Source organism: Sander vitreus, chromosome 12 (genome assembly GCF_031162955.1).
Source record: "Sander vitreus isolate 19-12246 chromosome 12, sanVit1, whole genome shotgun sequence".
Classification (NCBI taxonomy): Eukaryota; Metazoa; Chordata; class Actinopteri; order Perciformes; family Percidae; genus Sander; species Sander vitreus.
The window spans coordinates 7,468,364-7,488,036 of NC_135866.1; the positions used below are offsets into that span (position 1 = coordinate 7,468,364).

Consider the following 19,673-nt stretch of genomic DNA (forward strand, 5'->3'; position numbering starts at 1 on the left):
CTTTTTATTGCTTGCATCCTGCCTAAACCCAAGTGCATAAGAGCTCCATGAAGATTGACTTTTGCTCTCTTGTACTGAATAATTCATAAAGCAATAGCAATTGCATTTTGCTGCATCTGTAATTATGACAATCCAGTCTTATTTAGACAGTGTTCAATTATTCTGAAAATAAGGTTTTAATTAAATGAAGGTATGGAATTAAGCAATATGAAGAATGAATTGGTCCAAAGTATGCTTGTTACGGTAGTCGGTGTTACTGGTGTTACATGGTGTTTGGGCATACACTGATTACATTATTTGCCCACCGCCCCCAGCTCCCTCTACATTATCCCTTACTAATGTTTACCTGACAGAGACTTCTAGTGGCAGTGTAAATTCTGAGTCTTGTCTGTCAGGAGCGAAGGCAGAGGTTGCGTGACATTGTTATAGAGCCGCAAAACCTCTTAGGCTGCGTTCAGACTTACATTAGCACTGTGTAAAAAAACACAGCCATCTCATTCATTTCAATGAGACATCTGTGCTAGCAAGACGGGGTTGCAGACACTGAGGGCTACAGCGAAATATATACAGGGTTGCCCGGCAAATAAATTTAACCGTGCTCACCTTTTAAACTTTTGCAATATCATACGTCAACGCACCAATCAATAACGTGCAAGCTCACATCTGTGGCAGATTACTCTGTAATGTGAATGGGTTACTATAGGTATGGCTATATATGATATATATATATATAAATGATAACTCGTATTGTAATACAAATAATTTTTCATTGGCGTGGTGTATGAAAAGCCTTTAAACTGTGATCCCTTACTCTTACTGGACTTACTGGATTGTATTTCATCTTCATATGCCCCCACAAACACACTCACTTGCGTTGTTTTAACTCCATGCTGTTTTTGGTCTGAAAACCATGTCAGAGAGGAGAAAAAAACTGCTGTGTACCTCCCGTTTTCATCATTACTTTGTTTTAACCAGGAGCACAGTCTGTCCCTAAGTCGTTTTTATACCTACAAATCTTTTTTTGTAACAGTCATAAAGGGGTTTTGTAATACACTACACTATGTTGTCTTGTCAATAGGGGAGCCAGATCAGAAATTGCTCATATGAGTTGTTTTGGAAGGCAATGACAGGACGTTATTTGATGTTTAGTTTGGGTTTGTAATTTTCTTTCTAACATGTATGTAAAAAAATTGTACTGCACACAAAGAGGGACACTCTGTGATGAGAGAAGAGGGGGGAAGGGCACAACCAGCCAAAATGGCCAACAGGGATAAGGAAGAGGCCGAGAACTGTCTGTGTGCTCGCTAGAGAGCTGGAGACACTGCCAGGCAAAGTTTCCATGTTTAACCAGAAGGCATGGAGACAGGAGAGAGAGACACAGACAAACAAAAAGAAAAAAAAGAAAAGAGAGATCGAATTAAAACTTAGGTAAAAGAGACCAAATGGGAGTAAAAAAGAGAAGGAGCAAGAGAGAATGTCCAGCAAGAGTAAGAATGCAAGAGAGCAAAGGACAGAGAGAGGGAGAGAAAGGGAGCGAGACATCCAGAGAAACTGAGAACAAGAACGAGAGAGAGAGCGAGAGAGAGAGAGAGAGAGCGAGAGAGAGAGAGAGACGGGAACGGAATGTGCTGACGCTGTGTTTCTTGTCTGAACTCCCCAAATTAATAATCAGCAGTGGTTTAGCCGAGCCGTGCCAGGAACAGGACTCTACTGCCAAGCCCCGGCCAGGCCAGGCCCTCCCTGCTCCCAGCGTTACCCCCACTCCTCACCCATACCTCCTCCCCTCATCCCCCAGCTCACAGCCCTGCTTTGGGGCCGAATAGGAGGCACTGCCCGCCTGTCCGGGCCAGGCCGGGTCGGGCCTGGCACACTGCCACAGGGCTTTTGCTTGTTCAGGAGTTTTGATTAAATCCTTTATTGTGCTCCACTCACGCAAAGAGCTAAGGCGAAACACCAAGCAGGACGGAGCGGAGGGGAGGAGAGAAAGCGAGAGGGGAGAGAAGAAAAGGGAAAAAAGGAGAGGGAGGGGAGGGAGGGAAATGGGATCTCTCTTTTTTCCCTCTTGCTTTCTCCTTTTCTCTTTCTCTCGGAGTGAAAAGATGTTTGATTTGGTCTATGGGGAGTTGTAAAGTAGATAAAGTTTTTGCTCGCCATCAGCAATCTGTTTTTTCTCTCTTTTTTTTGGACTTTTTTATTTACGCTCCTCTGAATAAAGCCTCTTTTCATTCTTTTGTACGTTTACTAAATTGTTCTGGTTTTCTTATCATATATCGCATCAGCTAGACTACCAGACTACAAACTACCACAGTAAGATGCATCACAAGCTTCAAGTGTTCTCTGTGTTTTAGGTTTTTTTTTTTTTTTTTATACTTTCTCAACAAATGCAATACAGAGGACTAACTGCTGCTGTGCTTTTTTGCAAAACAGGTGTGCTTCATGCGAAATGGATACTAAAATCCACCTCATCATATTTTATTGTGTTCCTCACAGATTTTATATATGCTCACAACATTATACAAACTCTGTATCCAACTGCTCCTAGTTAACTGTGCCCTTGTCAGGGCTGCAGCACCCCCATGGTCTTTCAGAGGCTTTGTGCCAGAAGTGTAACAGTGATTTGTGTTGTTATTTCAGCTGTTTCTGTGCCGGACCTGAGCGAGCAGTTCACACCGCCAGAGACGGCTCCTCCAGCCCTTGTCAGCCTGATCCAAGCCATAGAGAAGAGAGGTATATCCATGTCAATCGGCCAACATTTTCGTCTGTCTCGCCTCTCCGTCTTTTCGTCTCCGTGCAACTGTCTCCCTCCCGCCATCTGCCTCTTGCTCTCATGCCAGCCTTTGCACAAGTGTAGACATATACATGTGGGTCCAGTCAGGCAGTCACACAGATAGGTAGAAGTGCACATACATTCACAGCACACTCACAGTAACTCTCAGTTAGTCAGTGACTTGATATAGATTTCCTACACTGAAGTTGAATGTGGTTTAAGTCAGAACAGTTCACATTGGCCTCACTGAGAGTCCTGCGCAGTGCGTTTGATTCACACTATGGTATTAACAAATAGCGCTCAGTGGGACTCCATTCACAGTTTTGAGTCTTTTTTCTGTCATTCCTTTTTTAGTCTGTCTATCTGTCTCGCGCACACACACACACACACACACACACACACACACACACACACACACACACACACAAACACACACCTAGAAAAGCACAAACATGCATTGACTCTGCTCTTGTAAATATTGCTTGTGCAAAAGCATTTCAAGGACCAACTCTCTCTGTTGTTGGATGTGAGACTGGAATGAAAACAACACACAGCTGAAAGTTTGTGCGGCGTATTTCCAAAACAAATATCTGTCCATGTGCTTTGTCACGTACAAGTTGTTGCTTATAAAATGACATTGTCCAGCCGGTAATACAATGTCTGTATTGAGTGTCTCATACCATTGGCTTCCATGTCTTTTACATCACAGTAGATTATAAAGTCCAAGTCAGGCAGCCGTAGAGTCATCCCCTACATTAGAGTGAGCTTCTGGCTGCAGTGAGGGCTCGGCTCGCATGTGCATTTCATTTTATGGATAATTGTACTATTAAGTACTATTGCTACCTTTAATTCCCCTTCTCTTTTCTACTTTGCACCACTTAACTGGGTTCTGTTTTATATACTTGACTACATTTTTTGTTAGCTCAGTTGTGCGAAAATGTACTCAACTGTTTTTTTTTGTCTTTCTCAGGTTTGGACTGCAAGATATTGTACAGGCCAACTGTTTCCTCAGGTTCAGACAGCCCAGTGTACAGCCTGAGCTCTGGTGAGTAAGTCTGAGTCAGAAATGTGCACTTATTACTTTTTAAATTACTGTTTGTTATTGTATTGTTTAAACTGTCAAATATTAATTTCACTATCATCTTTAAAAATCCAGTATTGGTTGAGCTATACATCAGATACTAAAGTGACTTACAGAAAGTTTCATGGATATTTATGGAATGTTTTCTAAGCATGCACACTGTTTTTTCAGCAATGCTCTTCGTGTATCATAAGGTTACTAAACATATTTTAAATCAGTGAAAGTGGCCATCTACTGTTGGCCATGTACAGTACATCTCACCTGCCTCATATAAATTGGGAGAGAATACAACCCACAACAGAATGGAGCGTTCAGATTCAGCTTTCTTTCTGGTTGATTGAGTTTGGTGTAGAGGTGTTCCTGGCTAAGAATTTACATAGTCAAATCTGATTGGTCAAGCGTTGCCTATAGTCGACTCATTTTTTTTGCTCATTGATATATATTCTCATTTGCAACTGAGAGAGAGAGCGAGAGAGAGAGAAAGCTGCAAGCCACAAATAGCTGTTTCTATGTGCCTCCCCCTGCTGATTTAAACAGAGAAGTGTTCATAAATTAAAAAAAAATATTTAGCGCTTATATTTAGCGAATCTATTCGAAAATAGGCTTTTTATTATGATTTATTGGGAAAAACCAAGCAATTCTATGTAAAATAATTGTTTCATAACCACATTTTCCCGTCACTGTGATGATTCGACTGTGAAAATGTGTGTGAAAGTGTGTAAAAAATTAAGTTAAAAAGCTAAATAGCTTTGTATTTCTTTGGGCTCCAGAGAGTGAGATGTGTCAGAAAGATGTGGGGTACCTGTCGGAGTGTGTCCTGAACTACCTGAGAGACCTCCCGTCCCCCGTCATCCCTGCCTGTATCTACGCTCACCTTCAAACTGCTCTCACACTGCAGCAGCAGGTCCTACAGCAGTCAGCAGGTGGGTCTCATCTCATGAGGAAATGCTTTAAGTTGACACTTTTATTGACTAAACACACATCTTTCTAATTAGGAAAGGGTGTCATCTTCTATGTATCTCTGTATGGTAAGGGTTTGTTAATGGGACATTAGCTGAGGTTTTAGCTGATACAAATCACAGACTCTGTACATTACTGCCGTGTGCTTTTCCAAAGCACACCGTTATTTTATATTATTATTTTATTTATTTAAGGGGATTGCAGTTTACGCTGGTTCAGATGACCTTAAAATTCCTTGATATAAATAGGCAGTTCACCAGAGGGAACATTTTGCCATTTTGTTCTTCTTCCTTCTCTTTCTTTGTTTTTTCTTTGTTGAATAATTAATTGTCAAAGTTACATTATTGTCGCCCGGTATTGCAGTTAAGAGATGGAGCTGTAGCTGCCATAAAGTATTGAACTGATAATCTGTATTGTTGGAAAATCACACACACCAGTGCGGAACTGCTTTTAAGACTCCTAACTATATTACCATATGACCATAACATTACTTTTGCTTTTGCAAAAAGCTCAAACCGACTGCAAGTTGATGTTCATACATTTCTACCATGAACTGAAACCAGTGGCGCCTGGAAAATATGCATTTATCAATCTAAAAACCCATGGTATGCTCTGGAAAATAGTCTATGGTAATGCTAAGCAATTTGCAGTTAATGGGCTTAAACATGCAAAGCCACCAGTATATTCTTTAGAAGATCAACTAAAGTTATATTGTCTTACATCTTTATTGGTTTTTGACTGCTTTAAATCTAGTATTGTGAAAATAACACTTAATTCTAGAAGTCGACCTGTACTTGAAACAGGCGAAATAATGTCATGCTCTTGGTATTTTTTTGCTTGTTTTAAGAAAATATTTTTTGGACTCATTAGTAGAAAAATGATTTATTAAGATTCAGATTTTATGCATGGTAGACAAAAATGAGCTATGTGCTTGTGTCGTTAGAAAGGCACCGTTCATTGCTTCCCTAACTGTAATTTAAGTAAAAGAATTGCACAAGACCCAAACTGAGCCTTATATGCAGCTGATCGAAGTCAGTTGCATGTCAGCGTTGATAGAATAGAGCCAAACATCGGTAGAGGATGAGCTCACTGAGGCATGCTAGCAATTCTTCAGCTGATTCTCCTCTGCACAAGGGACTCTATGATTTAATTTCAGATATATACTAGACCTAAGACTTGATGGAGATAAAAGTGGGAGTCAGGATGTCTCAAATGCAGGCTAAACAGTATGTACAAAAACCTAATCTAGCAGCATATTCTTTGTTAAATATCTTGACTCTCCTGAGATTCTCCTTATGTGATAAAACCTGATAGAATTGTGACAATAGTTTTATGTATAGATCATCTTCATGGTTATTTGAATACTTTTTCCAGATGGTGCAGCTGCTGGAAGCCATGACAGAGAGGTAAGCCTGGTCCTGGAGAACTCCACCTCCGTCCCTCTCCATCACCGTCTCACCCTGCAGTACCTCCTCACACACCTGGCCAAAGTCACCCAGGCGCAGGCCAGCGATGGCCTGGACACACACACACTGGGAAAGATCTTTGGACCACTGTTGATACGGACAGGCCCCTCCACCCCTTGGTTAGTTTTGGTTGATTGATATCTTCTACTGTACAGAGAAAAACCCCTGTACAGTAGAGAAAAAAACCTGGATTTGTCAGTTCTGTGAAACATTAGGCTACTAAACTTAATATGCAAATCTAGAGTCTGAATTGATCAAATTTGTCAGATTAGGAGTCTCAGCTATGTATTTTTAAACTTGCTATTGATCGATTGATTGATTTTCAGGTTGTCAGTGGATGAGGAGTTCCCTGCCCTTGTGGTGGAGAGGCTGCTGATAGAGAGAACTACAGAGCAGGACCTCACTCCTCCAGGTATGTTATTCTTTAGTAAGGCTACGTATATAATTTACGTTATAATTCAGCTTAAAGAAATGTTTATTTATGTGCAGTAAAATGATGATTATATTAGCTTTAATACAATATAAGGTATTTCTGTCGTATTTTTAAAAAGTTTCTTACAGACAACTCGATATGTGTAGGTACATTTTAAGCAGATGTGTTAAGTGACTGTTGGAATCCATGCCATTAGTATAACATGCTTTTCATGTTGATATTTGTGTGTCTATGTGTGTGTCTGTTTCCAGTTCTTCCAGCAAAGCCAGTCAAGTCAAAAATGGCACCATCAGCCATGACAGACACAAGCAGCCTGCTGAATGATGCTGAGTGGTACTGGGGAGAAATCTCCAGGTAAATTACCAAAATAGATTATTCTTACTGATTTTGATCAGCGGTAATACTAAGTTTGAATATACACAAAACAGCTTCCAGAAATTGATGTTCCTCATTTGACCTATTTATGATCGTGGAAATGATGTTATTATTTAGCTGTTAGGGTGCAGCTGATCAGGGTTAGTGTTCTTGAATTATATACTGCATGTCATGGTATTTGCAGAGAGGAGGTGAATGAGAAGCTGCGAGACACTCCAGATGGCACCTTCCTGGTCCGAGATGCCTCTAGTAAACTGGAGGGCGAGTACACTCTCACCCTCAGGTACAGAAACACTACTGTCTCCCACACCAGTTAGAACCGCACTTGAATAATTACTATAGAAATAAAAAAAAAATGTGGCATTCAATAAGAAAAAAATAGACCTTTGCTGAAAGTTAACATTCATCATGTGCAGCCATATGTCCTGTTATTTTCTTTTTTTCTCATTTGGCTCCTGTCTCCCCCTGCAGGAAAGGGGGGAACAACAAGCTTATAAAGGTTTACCACCGAGACGGGAGGTATGGCTTCTCTGAGCCACTTACCTTCCTGTCTGTAGTGGAGCTCATCAATCACTACCGCCATGAGTCCCTGGCCCAATACAACGCCAAACTGGACACCAGGCTTCTGTACCCTGTCTCTAAATACCAACAGGTTGGTGACTTTGTATCAACAAATTCAACTACAAGCAAAATTCCTCAGCAAGCCTTTTGATTTAAATTTTTTTTTTATGAATAACAACTGAATTATGTTTCATTGTTTCGATTATCAAAGCGCTGATGTTGCTCTCATCTGAATTTTGCACGGCTCAGTTAGTGAAGGAGAACAGTATAGAGGAGGTGGGAGAGCAGCTGAAGGTCTATCACGAGCAGTACCAGGAGAAGAGCCGCGAGTACGACTCTCTTTACGAGGAATACACACGCACCTCACAGGTATGAGTTCAACACACACACACACACACACACACACACACATACACAACAGTATGATAAATCATACTTGGTCTCCTGTTTGTATTTGTCATATACTGCACAAAATATAATCATTTACATGTCTTGAAAACCGATACAGTATATCCAGACAACAAAACAATAGTTATTCTACTTTAGAAATCTGGTTATAGCCATAATAGCAAATTAAAATGTAAATGAGAATATAGTTAATTTGAGTTACATAACAATGCAGCAGTTTGTTATGAGAATATATTCAAAACCCATTAGGTAAAAAGATCAGATTACATTATGAATGTGTGCAGAACTCCAGTAGAACTAACAAAGACAAAGATATAAATAAGTGCTGGGTATATATGCAATGTGAAAGAAACTTATCTTATTAGAGTAAGACAGCATACTAATAATATAATATAATAATAATAATAATAATAATAACTTTATTTGTATAGCACCTTTAAAAAGAACAGCTTACAAAGTGCTTTAACAGAAGAAACAAAAGCATAAACAAAATAAATATAAATATACACAGCACATCAATACACATAACTATACATACACAACAAAAGATTGGGCAGCTCTAAAGGACAGGAAGGAGAAAAAGAAAGTAGATCGAAGATAAGTGGAAATAGCAAGTTATAGGAGGAGAGTCAGTAAGTGGCGATGAACAGAAAAAAGGCAAAAGGATAAAAAGATAAAAAGACAGCATCACATAAAAGCAAGTCTATTAAAATGTGTTTTAAGAAGTGACCTAAAAGAAGTCACTGATTCAGCATGCATGCATCCGCCTCTGTGTTACCTTTTATATTACACTAGTAACAGTAGAGTGTCTCAACCTGAGTTTTAACATAAGCAGTTAGAAGACCAGATATGTGTGATAGCAGCAGCTAAGGAATAAATGACTAACACAATAAATCATCAAATGGAGTCACAGTCTGTTTCTCTGTTACTATTTCCCACAGGAGCTGCAGATGAAACGCACAGCCATTGAGGCCTTCAATGAGACCATCAAGATATTCGAGGAGCAGTGTGAGACTCAGGAGCGCTACAGCAGGGAGTCTTTGGAGCGATTCCAGCGCGAGGGCAACGAAAAAGAGATTCAAAAGTAAATTCATCTTAATGTGCATGGCGATTCTTGCTGATCCGTGTGCAATGCAACGGATGAATATAACTTGTTTTACTAAACCATAAAGTTGAACCAAGGTGCTGATTTGGAATAGGATTTTGTCACAATTCTTTATTTAGCATTTGCACAACACCTTCATAGCCAATCTCTCAACTCAGGATCCAGAGCAACTCGGAGCGTTTGAAGTCTCGTGTGAAGGAGATCCACGACAGCAAGCGTAAGTTAGAGACGGACCTGAGACAGCAGGTCTCTGATAACAGAGAGATCGACAAGAAGATGAACAGCCTCAAGCCGGATCTCATGCAGCTCCGCAAAATCAGAGACCAGTACCTAATGTAAGAATGAATTAAAGATTTACTCTGTTGGAAGTACAAAACAATGTTGCAAATATAGACATTCAAGCACCCCAACACATTCACATACAAATTTAAATACTCACCTATTAACTTCATATCTTGCAAATGATTGGTGAACTGTCAGCATCAAATCTGTGGTGTTCTGGCTTTGCAGATGGCTGACACAGAAGGGGACAAGGCAGAAGAAGATTAATGAATGGTTGGGCATAAAGAATGACGCTGATGAGTAAGTCTTTGAGATGAAGTAACAGCTCAGCTGTGCTGTGATGACTGGGTGCTGCAGTATCTCCACCTATAATTTAGAGAGAGTTGCTGGAGGTCAATGTTTTAGTCGTTATATGACCTGTGATTGAGTATCTGCTGCTTTATTTCTGTCTCCAGTTCCTACTCACTGGAGGAGGATGAGGGTTCACCCCACCATGACGAGTGTACCTGGTATGTGGGTGACATCAAACGCACCCAGGCTGAGGAAATGCTGAGAGGCAAATGTGACGGGACCTTCCTCATCCGTGAGAGCCAATCACAGAAGGGCTCCTACGCCTGTTCTGTAGTGTACGTTTTGTTATTATTTTCTATGTTTTAGTATGATAATCTAATTATTTATCCACTTAAATAACTGACCAAATGTAGAAATTGTTAGTTTTATAGCATATGTGCTAACAATCCAAACTCGGGTTGTCCACCTTAACCCAAATTTGTTACACGCCACAAATGTTTTTGACGCATTAATGCAGGTTCTGTTATAATTGATGATGAAGCCCCTAGACATTATGACTGGAGAGTTTTAAATATGTCGGATTTCAATAGATTTTCCTGGTAATTGTTTTGTCTTGTTAATTGGTTTTCAATAATAAATAAACACACATTTGCATGAAGAGTATTAAATACTTGACATATATACCTTTTAAGGTACATTTTGAACAGATAAAAATAAAGTGAAAAATGTGATTAATCATAATTACTGTAAATATTTTGATTGAGTCACAGCCCTAATCCAAACACTGTAATATTCATTGTCACTGTAATCTTCTAGCTATGATGATCCACTGCATAGTTTCTCACCACCCTGAGGCACTAACACCTCAACACAAAGTGTTGTGTTTGAGAGTGGGTTATAACCAGTTTGCAAGCAAGCAGAAAAGTAAAAAAAAAAACACATTACATTAAACGAGTGGTGACGTGATTGCAAGTTCTCACATTAATTCCCACACAATTACAATTATTAATAGACCTCTTTCACGGCAAACATTTTGACTCGGCATAGCAGGCAAAGCCAAATTGCATCAACGAGGACTCCATCAAGTGTGCCAGTAAGGCCTGTGAGCAAGCATGCACAATACTAGGACCCTGGAACTAGATCAGCTGAATGGAATGCATTCATTTTTAATGTTATCACATTTCCTCCAAGAAAAGCCAAAACGCCTGCTATGAAAAAGTAATGTATAAATTGACAACATTTTACCTAGGCCAATGTGGAGCACCTGTAACAATGATCTCTGTCTTTCTTTCCAGTGTGGAGGGGGACACCAAGCACTGCGTCATCTACAAGACGGCCACAGGTTATGGATTCGCTGAGCCCTACAATCTGTACTCATCCCTCAAAGACCTGGTGCTCCACTACAAAAACGTCTCCTTGGTCCAACACAATGACCAGCTAAATGTAAATCTGGCCTACCCAGTCCTGGCCCGTTCTCAGAACCAAAACCAGCACCCCAGATGAATTATCCACCATCAGTGTACACGCCAACCAGGGTGGCGAAACTGAATTTTCACTCATAATCCTTTGAACAATGCTTGTTCTTGTTTGAGTGGCAAAGAGAAAATAGACTCAACAGCCATGATTTAAAATTCATACATTTTGGTGCTAATTTCCTGCACCAACCCCAGTCCAGAAAAGAGCACTCCTTGCTTCCAGCATGGCTTCAAAGTAAACACACAACTACCGGTATTGAAGCACTGTACAGTTAGCCTGGCTAAGGCAGTGAGTTTTAACTTGAGGAGAGTGGTGCATTAGCCAGCCCTGACTGTACAGTGTCAGTTATGGAAAATAAAACTGTGAGAAATTCACAAGAAAATAAAGCAAACAAAATGTGGTTTTGAAGATCGTGGAGAAGAGGAAAGAAACCAGATGGAGGGATGATGGGAAGATTTACAGGAGGCACTTTTGTTTTTTGCCTGAACACGTGAAAACTGTCCATAGACAAAGGCCCGATCTGTCATCCCCAGACTGCCTGCAATCCCTCTGTAGACAAAAGCCTGAGCTGTCATCCACTGAAAGGACTGGCTTGGCTGAACCAGGCTGCTCGCTTCACACCTAAAGGCGGCTGAAAAACCGTGGACCACAGGGTGTAGTCACTGAAGCCGAGAGGGGCGTGGGAGGGAAAGAAATTGCTGGGGTTGATGTTTTTATGGGTTTTGAAAAGATTGATTCAATTTAAAGCTTGCTTAAGTGCCATAGTAATAGCTTTGAATGACCACAAGCCTGTGTCACTAGAGGGGGGCACGTCGAGGTTGAAAGAAGGAAGGAGAGTATGAATGGCTGTTGACATAGACAAAGCTTTAAAAAACATACACACATATAGGTATATTTTTTATGAAATGATCTTTATTTCCAACTGCTTTGGCTTGTTGCTCTCTCTCTCTCAGTGGGCCTCCTTTTGAATTGACGAGGTACAACATACAGTAAATACTGTACTGCAGGATAAAAAATGCATGGTACATATTTGGTGTATTGTGAATATAGAATTTTAATCACAATACACTAGATGGAGAGGTACATTGATAAATGCAGTTCCACATGATTCAGGTTTCCTTCTAAATGGAAATTGTGGAAAGACTCCAGCATCAAACGTCTCTTTGTTTCAAACTTCTTCCTTCTTTTTTTTCATCCTATTTGATACTGTAGCATCTGTAGCCATTGACTTAGGGCATAACTGTTAGTGCTCCTCTTATGTGTCTTGTTTCTCTATGCTAAAGACACTTGCAGAGCATCAATCTATGTGATTATTGTAACTTCGGTACTGTATTTGCCTTGTCTCTAGTTAGATTAGACTGTTTTAGCGGTACAATGTCTTTGCAGATGTTTGTTTTTTTTAAATGCAGATTTACTTGCGGTACTTCCTTCCCCCTTTCACGCTTAACTATTCATTCATCCCAAGCTTGACTCAGAGCTGTAGAACATTTGATGTACAAAAAAATGAAAGCAGTAATATAACTCATGTACAGTATATTTCAGACACATGCAGTCAGTGTATGTGACTACACAGTTTCATCACTGTGTTTCTTTATGTTTTCAGAATATTTTCTATGCTCTTAGATTCTGTTTAAGGAAGCACAGTACCCAGCTAATGTGAGCCAAATGAAGGATGTCTTTTCATGTAGCAAGAAAGAGGAAAAAAAGAAAAAAGAACCAGGCCGTTTGCCATTTAGCGTGGGCTCTGTGGTCTGAGAGATTATCTAATGCAGTATGCATGGAGTCCTTCATTTGGATTGTTGTTTTTCTTGTTTCACTTGGCACCAGTGGTTGATAATTGTACTTTTTGTACTGCGAATACAGTATGATTTGTGGTAGTACTATGCACAACAGAGTCATATGTGGATAATAAGTTTTTAGATTTACAGACAGTGTTCTGAGGTCAGTCCCCTCCCTCTGTTCTGTGCTGTGGCAGTGACTTTCTCCCATTTCCCTCATGTCCATTTGGCTTGAGGTAAAGATTGTACCATCGTTGTTCTATGTCACCTTCAAAGCACAGTCTGTTTGTGTAGAGGCAGGGTTATTCAGTAATGGTTGTGTGGTCGATAAAAATGAAAGGTGTCACGTGATGCCGCTTTTAAATTTGATTTACATAGTTGATTTCTTGAGAGAATGAATGAATATAAAAAATCTCTAAAATTTCTAACATGTAGTAGACTCAGATTGCCAAACAGAGAAAAAAAATTATTTTTGTAGAAAGGCATAGAAGAGTCACACGTTGTTGGCAACAAAAAGTTTTAGAATAAAAAAAAAATGCACTGTTTTTAAAGGTTGCACATTTGGCATTTTGGATTTGTTTTCATTTTTGTTGGAGAGGGATATAAATTGAAGTGAGATATTCACCTACTCTTCTGGTCATGAAAGTCAAATATGTATGTTTCATCCGAAGACCTAAGCTTCCAACAAACACAATGCTTTTTCCGCATAATACCATTTCTGTTTTTGAAATGTTGATTCACAATTTTCAGGTAGCGACATTTTTCCAAACAGACCAGTCGCATTTTCAAATGATTACCTAACTCGGCCTGAAAAGTTTGAATCAAGACGTCATTTTGATTTCAGTCAGGATGAATCAATGGGTAACGGCAGTGCTTCTGATTAGAGGGCTAAACACGTGAGCGAGAAAGATTAGAAGTGCCTTTAGTCATTGTGATGAGCTCGTATTCTCCTCGTTGTCATTGGAGCATCGCTCTACAAGATGGTGCCACCACCACCACCACCATTTGCTGTGCCCCGTGGTTCACACATTTGCCATTTATCAAAGACTAAATGGTATCTGGCAAATGAGCGTGTGTGTGTGTGTGTGTGTGTGTGTGTGTGTGTGTGTGTGTGTGTGTGTGTGTGTGTGTGTGTGTCAGCTTGAGCAAATCTGAGCACATTCTAGATTTTAGTTGTGCCTCTTTCGTTGTTGCATATTCCTTATGTCTATGGTGGGGGCTGTACAGTAGCTTGGTGCTCTCTCTCACTGTGCACCAAAGCTAGATTTCTTTGGTGTGTTTTTATTTTTTTTATTTGCCTGGTATATTTTTGAGAAATCTCAGATAAGATAGAAATGTGAACCGTACACATCCGTGGCCCAGCCCAGTTGTTTGAAGCTCATTTGATAAGCTCTCAAGTTAATGCATGCAGCATTTCTCAGTGTTTTATATTAAGAGTCAGTTCCTTTGCAAACAGGCAATCTGGTTGAGTCATCCGCCACTGCTGACACATCCATTATCCAGTTTGTTGGACCAACACTTTTGTGACTGCACTTTTTTTTTTTTTTTTCTGTTCCACACACTCGTGTGTCAACGCCCAACAACCATAAACTCACAGACAGTGGTGAAGCTCAGTTGTCAATAGTGTTTTTAGTTGATAGTTTTAGGGCTTTCCATACAGTATATCAGGAGTGATTGACAGTTTTCTTTATGATATACAGTGTACAGTATATGCTTTTGGTATTTTGGCGCTCAACAGCTGTATGTACAGTAATTTTGATGCTTTTGGCTGATTGCAATGTTTTCATTACAGAGCTAGTTTACTATATGGACTGTATAAACTGTAATACTTTTCAAATCAACTTTAAGGAGAGCTGCTGGCTCATTATGCAATTAGTGTCCACACAGGAAAATTGTCCAACTTAACAAGACCAATAACATAGTTTTTTTCCTAAAGGGTCAGTTCACCCAAATCCCACACTTAACTACTAGTGATATCTAAAAATGCAGCTTTTGAGATATCCATCTTTTTAATTTTCCTTGGAACTACTTTCTACTGAAGAAATAGTCCCTAAGAAAACTGTTCACAGGGAAGTCTTTGGATTATCCAGAGTAACCAAATAACGACATATTACTGTTGATTATTTTATTGAAAGTGAACCTAAATGCATGGCCAGATACTGCTAGGTAGGTGTACATTAAGTCAAAACTTTGGTAAACCAACCATTTACAAACATGTCTGGGAAAACCATGCTAATGGGTTGCAGTTTATCCCAAAACAGGCGGGCTTGTTTCAAAGAAGTTCATCAGCTGGTTCTTCTTCCATGTAAGCGATTTGAGTTGCTTAAAGGAAAATAGAAATGTAGAGCTGAATAGCTTCCTGCATCACTTGTTAAGATGAACATTTTTGCAGTGCAGGGAAACACGTTGATCTGCCATATATGTCATGTTAAGCACAGCTGTTCAACAGTTCGAAGCAATGCAACTTTAGTGGCAATGAAACCTGGTCGGGCATTGAAACGGGCAGAAGATGAAGACTTTATTGCGCATTGACTTCGAGTTGAGACTTTTAGCCCACTTTTGGTAGAAGTTGCTCTGAAATGCAAAGCTTTCATCCTGCTCATCTCGTAGATATGCATTTGTGTCGGAGCTTCTCGAGAAACATTTTTCTATATGACAAATTATCATTCAAGGAATTCAATATTTTTTCAGCGGCTTTGGGACACTGTAAATGATACTGATTGAAATGGCCTCACACACAAAGCACATCTTTCACTGACTACAAAGAAACATATATTTGGTGTCTATTACGGTTTGAAGAATGAGAGACATACTAGAGAATAAATATTTTGAAATATATATATACTTTAGATATCTATATTTTTGAATGATGTCATTCTGATTTGGATTGTGCTTGAAAACAAATCAGAAAGAGGCTTTGATGTGACCGTGATCTTTAGACTTCTGCGGGTGCTTCGTATTGAGCAGTTATTACAACGCAAGAATTTTTACTATCAGCTGCAGTGAGCTTCATCCTGATCAGCAACCAACTTTACAGTTTAACGACATACATGTAATCTATTAAGCATGATTATCAGGTTTGTTCAGAGGAAGAAGCAAGCTCATGTACATGTGTTTATATGTACAGAGCTGAGTCTATATGTTAAACGCAGCCTTGGCTGCTTTGCATTTGATTAAATATTAGAGGGGATTTTTGTTTTCTTGAACGTAAGTTTTTGTCATTTGGAAGATTCCGTTTTTTTTTGTGAGTAGACAGAGTGTTAAAGTTCCACCACAACACTTAAAGTAGGATGCAGCCACAGAGATCAACCACAGATTGGACCCTGATGCTGTAACAGAGTGAACCATCTTTACCACTGTATCGTCCTTTGGTAGATCTCTGTGGTCGCTGAAAGTAAAAGTCAAACCTGTTAAAGGAACGCTGACTTATTGGGACTTTAGCTTATTCACCGTATCCCCCAGAGTTAGACAAGTCCACACATACCCTTCTCATCTCCGTGCGTGTTGTAACTCTGTCTGACGCACCCACCGCTAGCCTAGTTAGCACAGATCCTGGAGGTAACCGGCTCCAACTAGCCTACTGCTCCCAATAAGTGACAAAATAACGCCAACATTTTCCTATTTACATGTTGTGATTTGTATAGTCACAGCATGTACAAATAACAGGTTACATGACACACAGCCATCTTCTAACCATATACATACTGGGAACTATATTCTCAGAAGGCGAAGCACTGCTACTTCTGCTACTTGGGCGGAATGATTATTACTCCAACTCTGAGCGAACTCCAGGTGAACACTCTGCTCCTCACCACGGTGCTTCTCAGGTGCTATATAATTCCCAGTTTGTATACAGTGAGAAGATGGCGGTGTCTCATGTGACCTTGTTATTTGTACACGCTGTGACTATACAAATCATAACAAGAAAATGTTGGCGTTATTTTGTCACTTATTGGGAGCAGTAGGCTAGTTGGAGCCGGTTACCTCCAGGATCTGTGCTAACTAGGCTAGCGGTGGGTGCGTCAGACAGAGTTACGACACGCACGGAGATGAGAAGGGTATGTGTGGACTTGTCTAACTCTGGGGGATACGGTGAATAAGCTAAAGTCCCAATAAGTCGGCGTTCCTTTAACCTGGTACATGATTGAACAGTTCGAGGTCACTCCTTTACGCAGATCTTTGTACATGGAAAGTGTTCTTTTATGGTGCCTGAGTATATATTTTTTTTATTTGGCTTTTTAAAAAAGCCGATATATTTGTCTGTCCAAGTGTTGTTTTTTTTTGTTTTTTTTGTTTATTTTAATTTTGGTTTGTTCATATCTGTTAATGATAACCTTACAGAGCCTATAAAGAAAAAAATAAGCTAGCTTGAATTTTGTTTTCCTCCGTACAGAAAAAAAAAGAAAAAGAAAATACAAATGTTTACAATATGTAATTAACCAAATAGTAAATATGCGTTTGAGAATCAATCTGTCTGTCCCTCAAAGTGGCTGTGATAGATTGATTTGTATTTCTTTTATTTCCTCTGTCGTTTTAAACTTGAACATTTTATGACAGTTTTTGTTGTTGTTGTTTCGGTTCGTTACTCTTTTTTTTTTTTTTTCCTTTTTTTTCTGACTTATGAGAACAGTGCTCCCTCAACTTCAAAATAATAACTTGACAAGATTCATGTTTTCATAATACATAGTTATTCATCAGTCTTTGTCATTCTTTACCTGCTGACTACTTCACATTACACTGAGCCTTGTATATGCAGGACTGAATCCTAACTTGAGACGCTGTCGCATCTTTTGCTGTTTAGAATATGTACAGGACGGTAGATTTCAGCACGACTCTGCCGGCTGTTTCTCTGGTAAGGACTCAGTTAAAAGAATTGATATGGGGCGATACCCACATGTTGTGAATAGCAGTAAAAACACGCCACTTGGTGAACTTGCTTGAGTACAGTTTTAGTACATAAACAGAGTTTGGAAATTCAGGAATTACTATCAAGAGCTATCATATTCTTGATTTTTGCACTACAAAACAAATGATACTCAAATGAAAATGGTTAACTAATTTCTAAGACCAAAATGTACCCACTATAGTCTCAGCTTGTGTGATTTCCATATCAAATACGACGTTAACAACTGCACTTTCATTTCCCCTTTTTCTGCCTGTATTCAATCTTCTCATGCCATCACTGCTCAGTCTGCTTTCAGTTTGGACCGGAAAGCGTGCCATTTGTTGGCTTATTCTGATGTGAATGTTAGTGCTTTTCTCTGGTGTACAGTAGTTCATATTCAATACCCAACTCTGAACAAGCAATGGCCTGGGCAACATTACAGAGCAGCAACAATTTCAAACATACATATACACATTTTTTTACACTCATAACAAGGCAACGTCTTGTCTGCTTTGCTTTATCATGTTGCCCGACAAGTTGCCTAATGTGTCACTGCCTCAAAAGCAGCAGATACACGGTTCTTAATGCATAGTTATCAATGATGTGGTCTATTCTTTCTTTCAAAAACAGTGAATGGAAATGAACGGGGCAGTCAGATAAAGCTACTCTACACCAAAGTGCAATTGAACTCAGAGGGAGCACTGTTGTTTCAGCCAGTAGAGACCTATTGGTTGACGTGTGCCCAACCCCTATGCACGAAATTGTTGGTTATTCTTCTCTTCTATTGTGTTATCCTCCCTCTGTTGGTCTGTCTTAATTCAGATGCAACATTTCTTTCTTTCTCTCTCGTGTACAGCTTGCTTCAGAGTTGTGTTTGTCCTCAGACAGGTACTCTTTCATCTGTACGGTTCTTTCTTTAGGCTGATGCAATGATTTTAAAAGACAATAAAAGATATATAAAATGACCTTCGCTGCTGTCAGAATGTTGTGTTCTTTTTGTTCTTTGCTTCATAAAGATGAGCCAATCCTCAACTTATTACACTTCCACATACTGTACTCATATATTCACGTCCTAGTTATACTCTGGCAGACTTTGCTGGACTTAAACATGATGACATCGCTCATTTGTAGCACTTGTCATTTACAGTGCCGTTCTCAAAATGCCAGACTTTTTGTTGGTTTGGTTCGCCCAAATTAAAGGCACCATGTGGAGTGTTTGACCACTTGTAGTGCTATGGAGCAATGTTTTTGGAAGTGGGTCTCCATTTTGTTTGTATTATGCACCCACACAATGACATGTGTGCACGCTCTGCTAACAAAATGGCCAAACAGCAATGCACCTACAAAGGCAGTGAAGAAGACAGCAAGTCAACACAGATAAAAATAAAAAAAAACTTGTAGGATTTGACATTTTTAAAAGTGATCTTGCAAATGTTTTATGAGGAATGGACTGCATTCAAAACGTTTGCCAGGCTTCAAGGATACACACAATGCATTGTGGTGAGAAACACTACAAGAAACCTTCACACAACATCTTTAAGAAAAATCCCTTTCTCAATTTGAACACTTTCATAGGAACTTCTTCCCTAGAAAGCAACTCTAATGAACACTGTTGATACTGAGGTATTTAAAGGTCCAGTGTTTAGCGTGTTTAGTTGTTCATTATCAAAATCTGTCCTTTTTCATGAATATTTACCACCACCATCAATTCCAAGTATTCCTATTGGCTTGAAATTTTACATTTGCATCCGCATGAACTGGGGTAGACCAAGGGAGTAAGCTTCTCCTCGGACCGCGTAGCTCCT

General features: G+C 39.6%; 1 protein-coding gene across 2 annotated transcripts in view; it reads left to right on the forward strand.

Annotated features, from left to right (window-relative positions):
- Positions 1-18,834, forward strand: part of pik3r2 (phosphoinositide-3-kinase, regulatory subunit 2 (beta)) — a 39,134-nt gene extending 20,300 nt beyond the window's left edge. Inside the window, exons 1-15 of one of the 2 annotated variants that reach the window (XM_078263483.1) lie at positions 2,102-2,427; positions 2,635-2,727; positions 3,738-3,812; positions 4,619-4,771; positions 6,183-6,393; positions 6,601-6,686; positions 6,959-7,061; positions 7,267-7,365; positions 7,554-7,734; positions 7,893-8,012; positions 8,993-9,135; positions 9,315-9,491; positions 9,667-9,738; positions 9,894-10,064; positions 11,025-18,834. In XM_078263483.1, the coding sequence (XP_078119609.1) occupies positions 2,382-2,427; positions 2,635-2,727; positions 3,738-3,812; positions 4,619-4,771; positions 6,183-6,393; positions 6,601-6,686; positions 6,959-7,061; positions 7,267-7,365; positions 7,554-7,734; positions 7,893-8,012; positions 8,993-9,135; positions 9,315-9,491; positions 9,667-9,738; positions 9,894-10,064; positions 11,025-11,232 (1,938 nt within the window). In that variant the 5' untranslated portion in view covers positions 2,102-2,381 and the 3' untranslated portion in view covers positions 11,233-18,834. Of the gene's footprint in view, positions 1-2,101; positions 2,428-2,634; positions 2,728-3,737; positions 3,813-4,618; positions 4,772-6,182; positions 6,394-6,600; positions 6,687-6,958; positions 7,062-7,266; positions 7,366-7,553; positions 7,735-7,892; positions 8,013-8,992; positions 9,136-9,314; positions 9,492-9,666; positions 9,739-9,893; positions 10,065-11,024 lie in introns of those variants that run through there. The other variant, XM_078263482.1, reaches the window with a different exon arrangement.
- Positions 18,835-19,673: the final 839 nt, after the last annotated feature.